The sequence below is a fragment of the Athene cunicularia genome (genome assembly GCF_003259725.1).
Source record: "Athene cunicularia isolate RWA chromosome 3 unlocalized genomic scaffold, athCun1 chr3_part1, whole genome shotgun sequence".
Taxonomy (NCBI): Eukaryota; Metazoa; Chordata; class Aves; order Strigiformes; family Strigidae; genus Athene; species Athene cunicularia.
The window spans coordinates 65,979,913-65,998,962 of NW_020799097.1; the positions used below are offsets into that span (position 1 = coordinate 65,979,913).

At 40.3% G+C, this 19,050-nt stretch overlaps 1 protein-coding gene across 1 annotated transcript in view; it reads left to right on the forward strand.

The window, feature by feature from the left end:
* Window positions 1-19,050, forward strand: part of AIG1 (androgen induced 1) — a 126,089-nt gene that overhangs the window by 21,686 nt on the left and 85,353 nt on the right. Inside the window, exon 2 of the mRNA XM_026845880.1 lies at window positions 15,504-15,659. Within this exon, the coding sequence (XP_026701681.1) occupies window positions 15,504-15,659 (156 nt within the window). The remainder of the gene's footprint in view (window positions 1-15,503; window positions 15,660-19,050) is intronic.

Consider the following 19,050-nt stretch of genomic DNA (forward strand, 5'->3'; position numbering starts at 1 on the left):
GGGAAGAAAAAAAAAAAAAAAGGTGGGAAAATGTCTGGAGAGAGAGTTATGCTGTAGTAATACTGTGATATGCAGATTGATTAATTTTTCTAAGCTAAACATACAATATAGAAGTCATGATATGATGGTTTACCTTTTAGCATACAAGGTTGGTAAATGCTTGGTTAAAATAAGGCCATTTCTACTGTAGAATTTTTGCACTTGCTTTTCAAATTTATTATGTATTGATGTAGTGACCTTATCTTGGTGTTGATACAAATGTTGTAACTATAGACACGAAACTCCTGAAGTTATAGTTTTATTTGAATGATAATACTACTGTATTGAGGTATTAGATAACATTTTGCTTTTAAATGAAATACAAGTTTTGACTACATTCATAGCTGGATAAACCCTGCCATTTTAAAAGAAAACCATTTCTAGGGAAGCAGAATGTGCTTTTACTTTGTTTAGTGCATGTGTGCGGGTTAATGATTGGCTGTCAAGCATTTTATAAATCAAAGCAGTATTTAGTCTGTATTTTCCTCCAAAAGATTAGCTAATACAATTTCATATAAAGGCAAGCTGCGGTGTTTTAACTTAAGAGTCAATGTGCATTTTCTGGGTTGTTGCTTTGTTCAGTGTTCTCTCAAAAGGGGATGTTTTCCTGCTCATATTAGATTTGCCATGATTGTTGTAGTTTTCATTACAGTTTTTTTATGTTTATTAATGAGTATTAACCCACCTAAATGACATTAGTTTTCTGATAGTTTGGAAGCACATACAAGCAATGCTTTCACTGAGTCAAATAAAATTTCATGGTCCACATAAAAACAGTCACTGTGATGTAACTGCTACTACACTAAGTACTTGGTTCTTTGAAATGTAATATTAATTTTGATCACACTGTGGGTGCATGTGAGCTCCCTAAACACCTTAGAATGAAGGTCATCAGCTACATTTTCCAATAAAGTATTACTCTTCTTAAGTTGGCATCAGATCAAGTAACTAAGTGCAGTTAACCAAAAGAAGGATTAACAGATATAATTTGTATGATCCGTATAGTCATTTCACAGTTGTCTGTTTTTCAAAACTTTTTTGAAGTAGATAGAAGACATTGCTGGAGCTGTGATAGAGTGGACCTTTACAGTCAAAAGGCTAGGCACTCAGCCAGTTTGTAATTCAGTGAGACACAATACATTATCTATTTTGACAGTCTTCATGGTTAAATAGTCTGGCTCTTGTAATACCTAACTGTGTTTATAAAAATGAAGAAGTCAAATGGTCCATTCTTGACAGCAGAATAATACAGAGCTTTGGATATGCCCAGAGCTCACACGTGCCTCTTCCCTTCACTGGAGTGGGAAGAACAAGGTAAACTGATTGAGTCGAGTGGAACATGTGTTTTCCTTGAGGTTTCAGTAATACATGAAGAAACGTGATATATCTGAGCTCTGTAGTGAGGATTGTAAATTATATTGGTTTTCTGACCAAGGAAAACCATTATTTTAAAATCAAAATGGTAGGCTGAGCACCCACAAAGGCTTGTACTTAGAAGAGTGGCTGTCTAGTCTGCATGTTGTGTGGAGAAGGAGGATAGGACAGAAAGAAGTAGTCCTGGTTTCTGCTTCCTGTTTCTTGCTCCAGATAAAATATTTTAGCAAATAGTTTTCCCCGTGAAATCTACACAACGGGCTAGAACCTCAGTATAAGCCTCCAAAGACATCTGTGGGCTCTCTCCTACACTAGCACTGCTTAACAGGAAGGGTGGACATCCTGCCCTTTAGCATTGTCAGTAATATGCGTCTTCTTGAAGACGAATTATTCTTTAAGTTCGTTTTGGGTTGAAATGGGTGTAGAAGGTGAAAGTACTATGCTTTGATGTTGTATAAAAGTTGATACCAAGAATTTGTCTTTTCTTCCCACCACATGTTACAGTAAGCAGTCCTGAGACGCAAGGGCTGACTCCTTAAAGGCCTAGCCCCTCTTCGGGCTTCAGCCTGTCAGCATGTCTCACACAGAGGAACTGACTGAAGTGACTTCAGTGCTGCATGTGTGTGCCTTGCAGGAGAGAAGTGGAATTCCAGACATACTCCTTTTCTCACTATACCCAGTTATTTTTTGCTTAAATATCACCCCACTTAACGGTCTGTTCCGTGGAAATTGAGTATTGTGTGAGCACTGTGACTTCCACTTTGAGAGCCAGGTGGCTAAAAACCCTGTGCCCTCTCACACCTGAACCTTCCGGTAGATACATGCCTAATCCAGACCAAGCCTTCCTGAATGTATATGGAGCAGTGTCCAGGTTGGACTCAGCTCTCCATCAAGTACTTGGCTTTGTTCTCAATGAGACAGGGGGGGTGGAGGAGTCCAGACCCCCTGCTCAGGCTGTGTTGTGTGAAATTTGTGACACATCTCTGAGCCAGGATTCCTGGCTGATCCAAAGCTAGAGGTTGAAGATGACCTGATCTCTCTGTTAGTCAGAACTGAATGTCTCAGGACAGGCATGCTGACAGAGCTGGTCACCAGCTCTGCTCCGGTGCTCTGGTGTGAAGTTTCATGTTGCACTCGTACAGCTGGTCTGGACAGGAGAGGTCCTTGTTCCGTTGCAGTGGTATCTGTGCTTAATGCTGTAATGGACTACAGCGAGATTATAAATAAATGGACATGGCCCAGAAACCACCAACATTTATGAACGTTATCTGTGTATCCAACATTTTTGTGTTGTGAGGAACAGGGCAGAATACTGCAATGTACTTATTTACTAAGCATTTTGGGAAAAGCATATGTATTCTGCAAGTCAGAATTAGAGGTACCTTACATAAAATCTGACAGTGGCATCAGATACATTTACTTGGACCAATGCCCTTATACTCTGGGGTTATGTTTTAAATCTGTGTGTGATTTCATTGTGGCCAGCTTACGTGATGGTAGGCTCTCATTTTCTTAAGAGGCTGTTTTGTTCCGTGTTTCACACACACTGGTTCAAGTGTTAAGTAAAGAAACTGGTTTATTTGGATGTTCTGCATGAGATAACACTCTTGTGTTACTGTTGTCACTGTTGTGACAGTACAGCCAGTTTCTGTCCAGGTGGTGATAGGAGTCTTCATTGCAAGTGTCCTCGTAACAGAATTATGAGCTGGTTTTGATTGGACTTCCCCAGCTGTGGTTTCATGAATTCTTACCATCCAGCTGGCCTTTGGTCCCATGTCAACACTCTGGTACATGCATGATGAGTTTCTAGTTAAAATCGTCTCAACTATGTGCAAAAAATTGCCCTATCCATTGATAACCGTATCTAAATAGATAAATAGTATCTGTCAGTTCACCACTTTCCGGGACCAGGCTAGGTTGTTCCCAGGGCTGCCGGGATCTCCCTGCCTCCCCAGCCCCCACCACGCAGTTATCTGGTTAACAGGGCCTGGGACTGCCTGGGGAGTTCTTCAGACGATCCCTCCGACCTCTGGTGGAGCCGGGACTGCCCGGGTCGGGTTGTAGTAGCTATCAGTCGGTTATCTCATCTGGACAGAAACTAGCTGGGGAGTTCCCGGGACTGCCCAGGGAGTTCCTATGGGTGAGTCAGCACCCCGAGCATGTGCTGGGGCACAGCCTGTGTCCCCAGCTGCATTGCAATTACAACTACAGTTAATTCAGAGTGCACGTACGCACACCTCCTTGGTCCATGGAGGCATTAGTGTTGGAGTACTAAGAGGTTTATCAGAGTGCGGCTGATACTTGGGCATTTCCTGATGCATTCTGCCCATCTGATCAGTAGGAATCCCTTGACAGTCAGGGATGCTTTCTTTTCTTTTGTGCTGGGCTGCCACATCTAGAAGCTACTACTTGCAAAGTGCTTTTCCTGCCATGGAGAATCCAAACCACCATGCTCGCTGTTAATAGTCACCAGTATCACACTTTAGCAAAGGTCTCTTTTCTGGAGTCATCTGCTTCTTAATTAATTGCTACAGTAGGTGTTTGAGCCTCCTGTCTCTAGAGAAGAAAGAACAGCATATTATTGACCTTGTGGTGTTTACTGATTAAAAAAATACATTTCCTGTTTGTCAGTCAATGTTCAGTGGCGTGGTGGAAAGCACCTAAATCTGATGGGTTTGGAACCTGGTGTGATGCAAGGTAGTTGTAAAGTAGCTTTCCATAATATGTAGGGGGATGTAAATTTAAAATTCCTTACAGTTAATCTCATTCTACCTTTTGCAAGTGAAATGAAAAGTAGTGAGCAAAACAAAAATACAGTAAAAAGCAATGTCAGAAAGATTAGTTTGGAAACTCAAGAAATGGTTAAATATTGGTTAAAGTAAGAAAGAGAGAGAGGTGTTTGAACTGTGTCTGCCTGCATAAGCATGTAAGGCAAGATAGGGCTCCATGCCATTTCTTTTTCAGGCCACTCTCTCCAAAGACAGTCTCAAGGTAGCAGATGGGATGGTTGTGCTTCTTTCACCCAGTGCCCTGCCCTACAGGGATGCTGGAAGCCAGGTATGCACCACACTGAATTGATGAACTTATCCATACAGAGCAGAACCAGTGATGGAAAAATTAAACAGATTTATTTAGTGCTAGTGTTGCTCAGAATCAGTATTTGCTGTTATGAACTAAGGTGTAAGAACAGTAAAGATGAGAATGATATAAAGGACAAGCTCTCCAAAGCTATTATATTTTAGACCTTGGTAACTAGTTGGTTGGCACAAATAGATCAGCTAGTCAGAATTACAGTATCTAATCATTAGAAAACTTTGAAAGACACAGTAAAGCAAACAGGTCTTTAAAAACTATGATCAATATGAGCTACATAAGAGGAAAAATATTTGGATTTATGCTGACACTAGTATGGCTGCATTTGGAGGGAATGAAAAGGCCCGTGCTGTTTCTCTGAGAAAGATGGGAGTGTTTTCTCTAGTAAGCAATGGAAATGGCTATCACTGTAAGAGTGAGTGCAGAGGCATGAAGAACAGCCTGGTGAAATGCCAAGAGACTTGTCTAGGGATCAGGGCACCTGAGTTCATCCCTGGGTCCCCTGCTGCCTGATCTTGGCCAGCACACTTCTCTGTGCCTCACTTTCACCAATGGCAATCAGGAAATAAATCCTTAATTTCCTTTGAGATTTATTCATGAGAAAGACAAGGAAAGCAGGAAAGTGTTATCATCTGAGGTTGAAATGGTACACACCCAGTGAACGCTCACCCCCCCTTGTATTATTTAATTTAAATGCAGTTAGCTTGTATCAGGGTTTTTCCCATGTTTTCTTTAGAGATGTAAGATAATGAGAACATTTTTTTTTCTTCTGAAATACAACTGTTTATAACACACAGTGCCTTGCTTGAAATGTTGTGTCAAAAATATTCTTGTTTATGAGGACAGTACATGTTAGATCACCTTTCATTGAACCACATGCTTTATAATTAATACACAAAATTATGTCCTCTCTTTTTTTCAAATGGAGCTTGAATAGCAGCATCCTTTGCTGTGGGCTATTTATAGAACATCCTTGTCTTATTAATAACTTTATTTATTAATATACTTTACCTGCTATGTTATACTTTGTGTGTATATTAATATACTTTACTGCTGTAGCTGTGAGCTGAAGAAGAAAAGTTGTTTTAACCAAAATGTGAAGATGACCCTGATTGGAGACTTAAGCTATTTTTCACAGCGTAGGCTTGCAACTGAGTTGGTTTGTGTGTTGTTGGTAGGTTAGGTGGATGAAGAGGTGGGATAAAGTTGCTAATGCTTCCTTCCCTTAACCTTCCCTGGAGAGAGGGAGAATTGCCCAACTGAGACAGTATCACTTAACAGCCTGCCTTGATGGACTGGTGTGAGGAATCAATCATTACTGCTTTCACAGTGCTCAGGAAACAGACAGATTAAAACCTTTGATTTCCTACAGCCATGGTAGGGCAGCACTGAGGCTGCTATGTCTCAGAAGATAGTAGTGCCTTTCTCATTTGCATTTCCAGCTCTGTCACCATGTTGCTGAGATATATCAGTCATGACCTTTTCTAAATTCAGCAATTAAAAAGGCAGCTGTTACCAATTCATTAAAAAGGGAAGAAATGAAAAGCAAAACCAGTCACTAACTTTTAAAAACTTCTGTGTAGTTTTGTTTTCAAATTTGATCTGTCAGAATTGCTTCCCTCTAGTGGTTTTCAAACTGTATTTCTAACCATAAAAAAGTTGGTGCAATGCAGAAGTTTCTGAAGTTTTAAGAAAGCCATTTCTTTGAAAAAGTTCTGAACTTAATAAAATGTAATTTCTTTTTGAAGTAATTAACTTAGAAAGTGCTAGGGACTTTCCAGCCATCAGAAACCCTATCCTGAAGCTCAGTTTAGCACAGACAGCTGCAGAACAAGTCTTAGCTTCTTAACCAGCTATCCCAAACATTGTCTAGAGAGCTGCCATTCCTGCCTGGTTGACTGCAAGGCCACTGCTTCAGAGAATGTACCAATCATGCTGAAATGTGTAAAATTAGCATTTAAGCCAAAATAATGACATAACCTTCTATGTAGTGTATAATACTAATAAGATTAAGTTTTAGCAAAGAAAAGCATAAAATAACCTAATAAAATCATAATCTATTCTGAATAAACTGCATTATACATGTTTGCTGAATAGATTATTTAAGTTTAATGAAATTACACTGTCTTATAAGCAGGATACAATAAGTAGTAATGGCAGCTTTTCTATACACAATGCAAGAAAGTAAGGAGGAAGATGGAGCTTATAAGAAAATGAGTTTAGTCAAACCAATTTAAAATCAAAAAGATAAAAATAGAATAATAAATTCTTAAATATTGAAACAATGAGCTTAGTGCTTCTAAGATCAAAGTAAGATATCCAGACATCTGTAACTCAAAAGTATCCAGAAAATACCTGTAGGTTTTAGAGGAAGAAGGAAGACTGGATTGACATGGTTTTGTAGAGGAATGACACAGCTAAAAAGAATGAAAAATATCTGAGAAAATTTAACACTTTCTCAGCATCTGGTCAATTTTTTTGTTCGTATTGCATCGGTATTTGTCCATTCCATCTCTTCATCTGATACATGGTAGTGGATTCCACGCTGTTAGCACTTCTGAGCCAGATGGCATACACTCTACTCTCTCTCATGCTGAGATCATGTTGAAAATGTCCTCTATGCAACACAGCTGAGATATAGTAGCACTTTAAAATTAATTTCTCAATTGTTGTCCTCTACGGCAGTTTTTTTGTTGGGGTATTTTACCCATGTAAAAAGAATATCTAAGTATGCTTTTTTTGGCTTTAAAAATGAAAACAATTCCAAATATTTTTGATAGTTTACCAAATTTCAGCTTAGCTTGTTGTAGTAAGAAATAATGTATTTGTCCTTATAGAGTCCTAAAAATACTAAGAAAACTGCTATTAAAACTAAACACAACCACATTACCTCTTCAAGAACTGTGCTGCATATTTTTGAAAATCATTAATAGACAGTCAAGAATCATGTTAAGGTGGATAAGACTTAACCTCTCCAGGAAGTGTAACACAGTAAGGGCTTTTCCTGGGTTAAGTGGGGAAGATGGAGAGAGAAAGGAAGAGGTGTAAGCAGTATGGTTATATTATTTATCTGTTTGGGTTTTTTTCATGTGCTGAAAATTGTGAATTGTAATAGATGCTGAAAGCTATAAAAATAAATTTTAGGGGCCCACATCTGTTTTGATTTTCTGATTTCTTACTTACATTGCTTAGTTTCCACAAAAGTTGCTTTTCTGCCTGCAGATAAAAACACATCTTGTGTTCCAACAGGCAGAATTTTAAAATGAGTCTCTCCTCTCGTAAGCACAAGGTCTCATTAGCTTACACTGCTTTGTCCCCTTTCCACAGGTCCATAGTAGGTGCTTGAGCACTTGGATTTTAAAAATGTAGTAGACCCAAGAGTCAAATGAGTTTCTTTTCCATGCATAATAATTCCATACTAGACTTTATTCTTTTCTGTATCTATAAATTCTCATTTGTTTAAAGCCCATCCTGGGTTACATTTGAACAATACTGGTGGGCTTCAAAGAAAAAGTCGACAGGAGGTTATGTACAAAGTAAAGGATGATATTTAAAGGAGTCCCTGAACTTACATGATATGGTAAGAGATTAGACATGTTTTATAAGCTGATTCATGTCATATGAAAAGATCATGAAAATAAACTTAAATTTCCTAGTAAGGACTAGTCTTCATGTGTGATATATGGGTTAGAGGAGCCTTCCCCCCACTGAAGGCTGTAAAGGGAGACATGAGTCACTGGTTTGGATGAGGGCAATGCTAGATATTTATAAGGCTGTCCATCTATGCACTTACTGAATTTCTAATGGCTCTTCTGATAGAAATAAGTGTCATGTTTTACTAGTGGAGTTTAAGTTCTAATTTGTGTAAGTGAAAGGAGGAATAGGAGAAATATATATTTCGAGATTCCTAACCAACACTAAGTATCATTTGCATCCTTAAGTAGTCCTTTGGCTTGCTCTGTTTTCATTCCCTTTGTCTTACTTTTCTTCTGTATGTTGTGTATTTGGTTTCTCAGGCTACTGGATTTTGGTGGGCAGGGGCAATGTTTCTTTTCTGTGTTGAAGTGGCCTGTTGCATTGTTGAAACCTGCTTCAACAAACAAAACAAAGTAAAATGGCCATAGCACTGCAGCTGGTGTGGAAGAAGGTGTGATAGTGAGGTCTGAGTTCATGCCCTCACTTAATGTCAGTCACTGAATTTCCTGGGGTGATGCTCCTCTTTTACCTCTGGCCTTTAAAACACAAGTAATCTTCCCAATTCCTTGCACAGAAGTAATGATTCTGAGCTGCACACAGTACTTTTTCATGGTGTTTGCATTTCAGCTTTGATTAATTGTAGATTTAGTGATTAGACATATTACACTGACTTGTATTTTAGTACTTAAAATTTCTTTATGTCTCTTCTTTATGTCACAAAGGTTTGCCTTTTCCTTATCTGGTAAGTAGCTTCTCTGATACAAAGATTTAGCACTTGATTACATGTTGTCCAGCTTCTACTTGCTATTATAACTACCAAAGATACAGCAAGGGAGGGGAGGCAACAAGAATAAAAGCAATGTGCCTGTGAGTAACACTTGGAATGGAACGGACAAGGAGAATTAGTAGCTTTGTGCAGTGAAGAGCAGTAGCAGATTTAATAAACAGCTACAGCCCATGGCTTCATTCTGTAAACACAGTGCATTTTCTATCAAAAATACCTTGCTATTCTTGACTTAACCTGGATTTGCTCTTTACATTGCAACTATAGATAAATGAGCTGTTGTTAGAGGATGCACTGTCCACATGCACTTGTGTACAGCCTGATACACTACAACCCAAACCAAATATGGTCCCAAAACATAATCCAATCAGTCGTGTTTATGGTGGTGACAGAGATAAAATCTGACTTAAATTACTTTATAGAGTTTCTTAAAATACAGTCAACTGATGAAGCATAGTGTATTTGTACATCAAATAAAGTCTAGAGTCTGGAGGACTGAGAGCTGAAGTTACACAAGGTGACAAGGAGAAGTAACAGATACTCTGAGGTTATAAATCATATTCCTGTTGTTTGAAAAGGAAAATCAGACCATGATCTATATATGGCACACTGTAAAATCTGAAATACATGAGAAATTACAACCTTCAGCAATTTGATTTTGCATGATGGTAGAGCTAAACTTTCATCTTCCTGTGGAAAGCCACAGGTTGTCTTAAGTGTGAGCATGGCTTTGATGAGTCAGGTTATGTCTGCCCCCCACCCGCAGTCTGGTGGCCTGTCCCCAGGGAGGTGCCCAGTGTCTGGGGCTGGGGCAGCGCCAGTGCCGCTGGCTGCCATGCTCCTGGCTGGGGGTGGGATGGGCCCTGGCTGCCCACCCTGCCACTCCCAGCCCCCAAGGATCAGCCAGGCCTCCCTGACACTCTAGTGTGAATTAGCCTTCCTATAATATGAGTTATATTTGCAGACTCTTAAGTGTCTGTCTTAAATACAGTCTTATCTTTAAATAGTGGAAACTTACCTATTAAGTGAGGTACAGGTACCTAATACATGTGCATGTGCACACACACAAACACACGTACTTCATGTGCAAACATGGCATTTTGGAATTTGTAAAAGTTACTTAATTTTCCATGGTTTTTTTGTTATTTCTGACTGATTTTGTGAGTGTTACTCCCATGCTTTATTCTGGCAGCGTTGTCTACTTGCCAGCCTACTCAGATGCCTTATTTCATAGAGGGGTACATGAAATAATTTGTAAGTGCTGTTAACCTTGAAAATATTATCTTGAGGATAGTGAACTCCGTTTTCAAAGATATATAGAGGAAGAAATACCCATGAATAATAGTAGTGCTTACATAGGCTTTTCTAGTTCCTGCCCTGGACTCTAAGGAATGCTTCTGATTATGAGAGTGAGCTTGACAGAGAATGAGTCCACAGGCAATGAAATCTTAGATTCAGTGAATTTAATGGGAGTTTTCTGCCATGGTAAGAGTGGTGATTTCCATTGACCTCAGTTGTGCAGAGATTTTGTCTGCACTGTGGAGCCCCATAGCATGGGGGAGAAGGGAGTCTCCATGCCCTGAAGAAAGGTTTACAAGGAAATATATTTTCTGTCTGACTCTAAGAATACAAATTAGGGGGAGTACAGGGATATCATTAGCTGCTATCCTTCAGTGAGCACCTTATGGAGTAACTGTCCTACTCAAGAATGTCTTTATTTTCTCATAGGAGACACATGTACAATTAGTTTACTTTATTCTAATTGTTCATAAGGAACAATCTTTTCTGATCTGTATAATCTGAATAGATCTCACTGTTTGATGAGATTTCTGGACTGCTTGGTTTAATCTTCTGTTCATAGCTGGTTTCTCCTGCCACAACTTAACAAGTATTTTCTCTGCTCAGAGTTTTGTATTACTAAATTACTTGTTGATGGCCATTTCACAGAAACACAGAATCATCAAGGTTGGAAAAGACCTTATAGATCACCCAGTCCAACCATTAACCTAACACGGACAGTTCCCAACTCCATCATATCCCTCAGTACTATGTCAACCTGACTCTTAAACACCTCCAGGGATGGGGACTCCACCACCTCCCTGGGCAGCCCATTCCAATGCCTAACAACCCCTTCTGTAAAGAAATGCTTCCTAATATCCAGTCTAAACCTTCTCTGGTACAACTTGAGGCCATTACCTCTTGTCCTATCACTTGTTACTTGGTTAAAGAGGCTCATCCCCAGCTCTCTGCAGCCTCCTTTCAGGTAGCTGTAGAGGGCGATGAGGTCTTCCCTCAGCCTTCTCTTCTCCAGACTAAACACCCCCAGTTCCCTCAGCCGCTCCTCGTACGACCTGTGCTCCAGACCCTGCACCAGCTTCGTTGCCCTTCTCTGGACACGCTCGAGTCATTCAATGTCCTTTTTGGAGTGAGGGGCTCAAAACTGAACACAGGAATCGAGGTGCGGCCTCACCAGTGCCAAGTACAGGGGTAAGATCCCTTCCCTCTCCCTGCTGGCCACGCTATTGCTGACACAAGCCAGGATGCCATTGGCCTTCTTGGCCCCCTGGGCACACTGCTGGCTCCTGTTCAGCCAGCTGTCAATCAGCACCCCCAGGTCCCTCTCTGACTGGCAGCTCTCCAGCCACTCCTCCCCAAGCCTGTAGCGCTGCTGGGGGTTGTTGTGGCCCAAGGGCAGCCCCCGGCATTTGGCCTTATTGAAACTCCTCCAGTTGGCCTCAGCCCATGGCTCCAGCCTGTCCAGGTCTCTCTGCAGAGCCTCCCTACCCTCGAGCAGATCAACACTCCCACCCAACTGGGTGTCATCTGCAAACTGACTGAGGGTGCACTCGATCCCCTCGTCTAGATCATCAATAAAGATGTTAAACAGGAGTGGCCCCAACACCGAGCCCTGGGGGACACCACTCGTGATTGGCCACCAACTGGACTTAATAGCAACATCCACAGCCTTTCCCTCATTCAGTAAGCAGGTTGCCCTGTAGTAGAAGGAGATCAGGCTTGTCAGTCAGGACCTGCCTTTCATAGACCCATGCTAACTGAGCCTGATCGTTGTCCTGCACGTGTTGTGTGATGGTACTCAGGATGAGCTGCTCCATCAGCTTCCCGAGCACTGAAGTCAAGCTGACAGGCCTGTAAGCTCTCCTGGCCTCTCTAAGAATAGATAACTGTATTACTTCATGATTGCTGTGCCCTAGTCGGCCTCCAACCACCACATCATCCACCAGTCCTGCTCTGTTCACAAAGAGGAGGTCCAGCAGGGCACCTTCTCTGGTCGGTTCACTCACCAGCTGTGTCAGGAAGTTATCTTCCACACTTTCCAGGAATCTCTGGGACTGGTCCTGCTCTGCTGTGTTGTATTTCCAGCAGATGTCTGGGAAGTTAAAGTTAAGTTTCTGTTATCATTGTGTTATCACAGTTTAAGGGTATTCTAGTCTAATCAACTATAGTAGCAGTGGTCCCTCTACACTTCAATGGAGAAAATGGGGTCAGCAGTAAATTAGTATTTTATACCTGTATGAATTATTTTCTTGGTTTTGCATAGTCTGCTTACAAGTTTCTGCCTCTATCACTGTTACATGGTATAAGGAAGGTATGGCTGTTTTCTGTCAAATTTGTCATTTTCTAAATCACTGTTTTCCTTCAAACTCTAGTTAGAGGCAAAACTGGAAGATAATTCCTCTGAAGTGCTGTTATTGCTTACATTTCCAAGGGGAAAAAAAAGTCAACTATTTGTTTAATGTCTCAGGGATGTTTCATGTAAGGTTCACCACCTGCAGATTTTCAAAAGAAGGTTCTTGTTTTGAAAATGTGATCCTAAATCTGAGGTAACACCAGGGCACTTTGGAGAATATTGTTTAGAGGGAGTTTCTACTCCCTTACTGTGAACTTTTCACATCTGGTAGACAGCATTCACACTGAGGAGCATGGACTTTAAAAATTTGATTCATACCATAAACCACCAGTAGTTGCATGCTACACTTTTCCTATGCCAGACCCACAAAGGATGTAAATCGTTACTGATTCTGGCTGTTCAGTTTATGCTGCTGAGACTCATGTAGCTCTGGAGGTCCTCAGTCTAATCCTAAATGTTGATAGGTGTCAGAAGAGTTTTCTTGCACATTTTAGAAAGGAAAGGAAGTATTAGAGTGAATGTGCATACATTATTTGTGTGAATAAGCTGGAACTGTTCCTCCCTGAACACTACGATTTTTTCATTGTCTCTGAATGTTCTCAATAAAAATGTAATTTTCTCTTTCCTATATGGATTTTTATTTGTTAATCTTTTTGTAGAATAGTTTACTTCATACCTACTCTCTGAAATCTTTGGGTACTTTTCCTTCCCTTTAGGAGTTTTCAGTTATTCCCGATGATATCATTGTATTTTCCCTTGAAGGTGATGTGTTCATAATGGGATAATGGGGAGAGAGGCTGTTCCGTTTGTGATTGATTAGTAGATGCACAATCTCAATTCCCTTGGAAAGTGGGCATGTGATTGTTTGAGTCTATGTTTCTTTGGAGAGAGACCATTTCAGGGAATCATAGTTAGAGCTGCAAACAATCCATTAGTCACTTGTCCAAGCCCTGCCAGCATAATACTGTTCCCTGCAGCACATTATTGAGTGTTTTGTCCAATATTGGTTTGAGTGACTCAAGCCATGAGGCTTCCACCACTTCCTCTGAGAAACTATTTCATGGTCTGATAGAGCTCACTGTTAGGAAATATTTCCTGGTACTCAGCCTAAACTTTTTAACACCCAGATTGATCTCATTACTCTTAGGTATACTTTTTTTTTCCAGTCCTGTCTTAAATCTTTTTCCTTTTTTGGCATTCACACTCTTGAGTGAATAGTAGATCGTATCATATCTTCTCATAAGTAGCAAATGCATAATTAGTTCTTCTATTCCTTCTCTCCAAATAGGCCATCTGTTTGGTGGAAAACAGGGCTGAGTATGTGAAGATTTTTTTCTACTAAGTGCTTCTTTCAAACAAATAATATGAAAAAGTGCATTAGGAGTTTATGTGATTATGTAGCTCCAAGGAACCCCAACTTTTATATAAAATGTTTTTCAGAAATTTTGTAGAATATAGTAACTTTTCCAGGTAGTCATCTGAAGTAGTAATACCTTTTTTTAGCACAATGTGCAGCTCTAGCACTAGTAGTCTGTCACATTTCATGCCTTCAGGGAATGTTTTGTAATGTTGCTTCATCTATTTATCAAGCAAATTATAGGTAGTTACAGCCTAGAGAGGGGAGAGCAATGACAGCAGACTTGAAAACAGGTCCAGGGACCATTTGAACATGTGTCGTTCACAGCTTTACAGCCAGAATTTACAAGTATCTGGGTCATGTAAGGATTGTTGAAGAAGGGAATGTACTTTAATCCATTCAACTGTAACATATCTCTGGATTTCTTTCTAGTAGCCAACATCTGTTTGATATTTGGTTTCCTTCCTTCCTTCCTTCCTTCCTAGTCAGAAGAACACTTAGATTTACAAATAAGACTTCTTAAACTAGTACTTTATGCTTGCTTTGAAAAACAACTAGTATGTATTTTAAGCGTATGTTTATGTTTTTGATGAAGCACTGTGCAATTTGGGAACCAAGCCCATGTTTTATTATTTTTTTACCTGAGGTTACATGTGGATTTGTGACCCAGGCTTCCAGATGAGGGAGTAAAAAAGCTCTGTGCACTTCATCTGAACTGTACTAGAAAGGATGCACAGGTCCTCAGGCAAGAACGTTCCTGAGATAACTTACTACAATCTTACTGAGCTAATTAAGGAAGAAAAATGCAGTGATCAAACTAAGATCAAGTCAAGTTTGAACCAAATCAGTGGGTTCAGGTGATCAAACTACAAATGTAGTATAACAGATAGTCTTACAGTATTGCACACAAATAGGCAAATGCAAAAAAGGGAGAAGGCAGGTATATGACAGTCCACCATCATGTAATAAAAGCTTGAATAACTCCTGCCACTTGCTTCTTCTGTCATTTGCTACCTGAGATGAAGTAGTGATAGATTTGCCAACACCCAGCCTATGTGCTGCATCTCTCAGGACGTCACAGGAAGAACCGCTCATCATTTTTCTTTCCTTTCTTTTTATAGAGAGTATTTCTCACTTTTTCTACCTCAGAGGCAAATGCTATGGCTTTGGGTCTGAGTTGTATGGAATGAAGCAGGAAGGGGTGGATGCAGTTCAGTCCTTGGCAGGTAGCACATGTCTGAGGTGAGGGTGGGAAATCCCACCTCTGGAACTGTCCTTCCATTCCCATCTACTCCCCCCATACATGAGGAGCAAGGTGCATGCAGGGCTTTCAATCTAGAAGCACAAGTGGCTTCTGTGTGTACAAACTTTACCCATATTTAAAGGACTGATGTTTTCCCACTCCCCATGTCAGTTATGTGGCATTATTCCTCATGGGTACCTGTGTCAAGCCTGCTAGCTGCCAAAGGTCTGGTCTTGTCTGTATTCATGTGTGTTCCTCTTCTGTGCAGGTTATCCAGGCTGTCTTCTTTGGGATCTGTGTCTTGACTGACTTGTCCAGTCTTCTCACTAAAGGAAATGACAGTCAAGAGCAAGAGAGGCAGCTGAAAAAACTCATTTCCCTTCGTGACTGGGTGATGGCTGTTCTGGCTTTCCCTGTTGGAGTGGTAAGTACGGCATTAATCTGCACATGTCTTTACAAACTGGGTGATCAGAGTTACTTATTGTTTTCGGGCTGAAAGGCTTTCCTACCTCCAAACAAAAGATTGTGTGGAAAGAGAAAAATGATAGAGCTGATTTTACTGTTCTCTTTCACAAGTGTAAGGGAGCACTGGTGTTTCTGAAATTATTTTTAGTTCATTAAAAAAAATGTGCTTTACAACAGGAACTTGATTATACAAGTAATTTCAAATGTGAATTGCACAACAGCATCTTGAGAGTCAGTTTGGATTTTTTCTGCACTGTGTGTCATTGTCAGGAGTGGTGAAAGTGCTGACTGTTGGATGTTTCACACTGTAACAATCTGACCAGAGTTTGGGCTGTAAGCCATTGTCATGGGCAAGAAGAGAAGTGAAAGTTCAGGTTGCTCCCTGTTAATCGGAGATTCAGAGCCGGCAGAAGAAATAGGGTAGAAAAAAAAAAGGAGGAATTTGTCAGTAATGTAAAAAACCACACAGAAAAATGTCATTTTTAAATGTCTTTATCAAGAGAAAACTATTTTTGGATCTGGTCCTGCTCCACTGGGACACTGCACATCACTTTCAGTGGCAAAAGCTGCAGAGTGTCTTTACATGTCTCGTACCACACACTGCAAGCAGCTGAAAACCCAGAATTTCATGGGTTTTTACATGGAAGTGTGATCTGTGTCAGTCTAGTTCTAAGTTTAGGTTACATTTGTGTGAATCTTTTATTAAAAGTATTGCTTTTATTGTAAATCAGGATCAACCTTTAATTCAGATTTTTTATAAATATGATTTATTATTACAGAATCACAGAATTGTCTAGGTTGGAAAAGTCCTTGAAGATCATCCAGTCCAACCATCAACCCAACATTAACAGTTCCCAACTACCCCACATCCCTCAGCGCTAAGTCGACCCGACTCTTAAACAGCTCCAGGGATGGGGACCCCACCACCTCCCTGGGCAGCCCATTCCAATGCCCAACAACCCGTTTTGTAAAGAAATGCTTACTAATATCTAGTCTAAACCTTCCCTGGCCCAACTTGAGGCCATTCCCTCTTGTCCTATCCCTTATTACTTGGTTAAAGTGACTCATCCCCAGCTCTCTGCAACCTCCTTTCAGGTAGCTGTAGAGGGCGATGAGGTCTCCCCTCAGCCTCCTCTTCTCCAAACTAAACAACCCCAGTTCCCTCAGCTGCTCCTTGTATGACATTTGCTCCAGACCCTTCACCAGTTTTGTTGCCCTTTAGATGAACTACTACAGTAGTTCAAAATAAATACACTAGAAGCAGATTTTTTTTTTTTCATGGTAGGACTGCTAGAGAATTGTATGAGGTCTCTAAAGTACTGTTTCACAAAAGCTGATCACTTACTGTCAATTAACAGCAGTTAAGACATCAATCTATCATAATTTATCAGAGGTGCTTCATTAAAATGTGATTTCACCATTTATGTGGGATTTCAAAACATGTATAGAAATACAGAATGGTTTTGCAAAGTTAGAAAGTGCGGAGCAAATGTGAAATACTGTGCAGGTAGTTCTATAAAAACCCAGCTGGTAGCCTTCCCTTACTGTACTGCTGGCCTGCCTCTTGGAGCTGCCACAACTCATGCTGGTATGACAGACTGCAGTTCTCCAGCCATGGTAGAAGAAACTGGATCTACTAATACAGTTTTCAAAAAATCTGTGCATAAACTTGCAAATATATATTTTATGAGTGCAGAGATTTATATATTACATTTGTATTTTAAGGTAGATTGGGAATTAGAAGTAACTGAGATTGTGATTGGCAACAGATGCTTTTCCTACTGTGTTTATAGTAGAAGTGAAGAAGGAGAACAACATCACATTATTTGTCTTTATTTAAAGATTTTAAGTGCTTTTTTCAATCAAGTGTAAGCCTTTCAATGCATCAAAGCACACCCCCCTTGGCTCTCTTACACAATTCAGGATTCAGGGATTCTCTGCTGCTAACTTTTTTAGCTCGGTACTGTTGTCTGTGTGCTCCTCCACCCCCGCAGTGTTCCTGACCTTGAAACTTTTCAAGAATTTGGAGAATTTCAGCTTCACTTTGCCTTGGCAATTCTGCGCATTTCTTTAAGGCATTGTTTCACTTGCCACTGTGAGGAATCCCAGCTAGCCATTGCCTGCGCTAGAAGTACTGTTTCAACATTTACAAGTTAGCAGTTCCCTAGAGAAGTGTTGCATACCTAGAGCTAGCTACTTTCCCATGGTTTTCATACAGAAACAATGTATGTCTTAAACAAAAAAAATAATGCGGAAAATAGTAAGAAATGGCCATGCTCATTGGACACATGCTCTCAATTTCCAAAGGTGACCTTTCTGTGTTGAGGGGGAGCAATTGATTACCACATATTTCTTACAAAGAAAGCCTAAAAAGGTTGCTTTCATTGTTATTTCTTCTCCTGGCTACTGGGAGGCAAACAGCAGCACTTCATAACCTAACACTGGTCTCGGCTCCTTCCTGAAACCTGATCCTCTCCAGCAGCACCCACCACGCCACAGCCATCACTTGCCAAAGCCTTGGCCAGTGCCTGAGGAACTGCCAGCCACTGGGGGCTCTTCTTCCTTCTTTGGTGGCTTTATGGATAGGAAAAGTTCAAGGCCTGAAAGTAGCAAACATCTAATGCAGGCTTTGTTCTCTAAAGAGGTATTTATGTGTAAGAAAATACCCAGTGAAATTTTGGTATGCTGGAGGTGCCTGTTAGAAGGAAGTTATTAAACACCAGAGTGTCTGCAGAAAAACAGTTAAAGTTCCCTCATTTCCCATATTCTCTCAACAGCTTCCTTGCTCAAAAAAAAAAAAAAACAAAAAAAAAAACCCAAACCAAAACCCACAAAACTGAAGAAGTTTAAATGCAGACTTTCTTTCTTTGAGACTCACCCACCTAGCTCTCCATGGAGCTTCTCAGTGGTTTCCAGTAGCAACACAAGGGAACCTTAAGACATAAAAATTGGACGGATGTGAATAAAATCCCTGTTGGGTTTCTAATGTAACAGCAGTGGTCATGCTTAAGTACTTGTCAGTTAGCTTAACATTTAAATTATTTTTATTGGTCAGTGTTTCACACAGGGCATGTTTAGGGAATAATACAAATACTAGGGGAACATTTTAAAGCCTATTAACTGTAGTTTTTCAAGAGCAATTCAACACAATTTTTTCTGTATTTCCTGCTTATTGAAGCCCTGGAGATGACTTGTTCTGAAAAACAGATGAGAAAAGGGGTTTCCACTCCCAAGTCAAACAATGATGTGTGAAAAAAAAAAAAAAAAAGTAACAAAATAAAGTATTTCATTTTTAGTACTTCCTAAAAAAGTATTACTTATAAACCACCTGGGAAGTCTGACCACCAAAC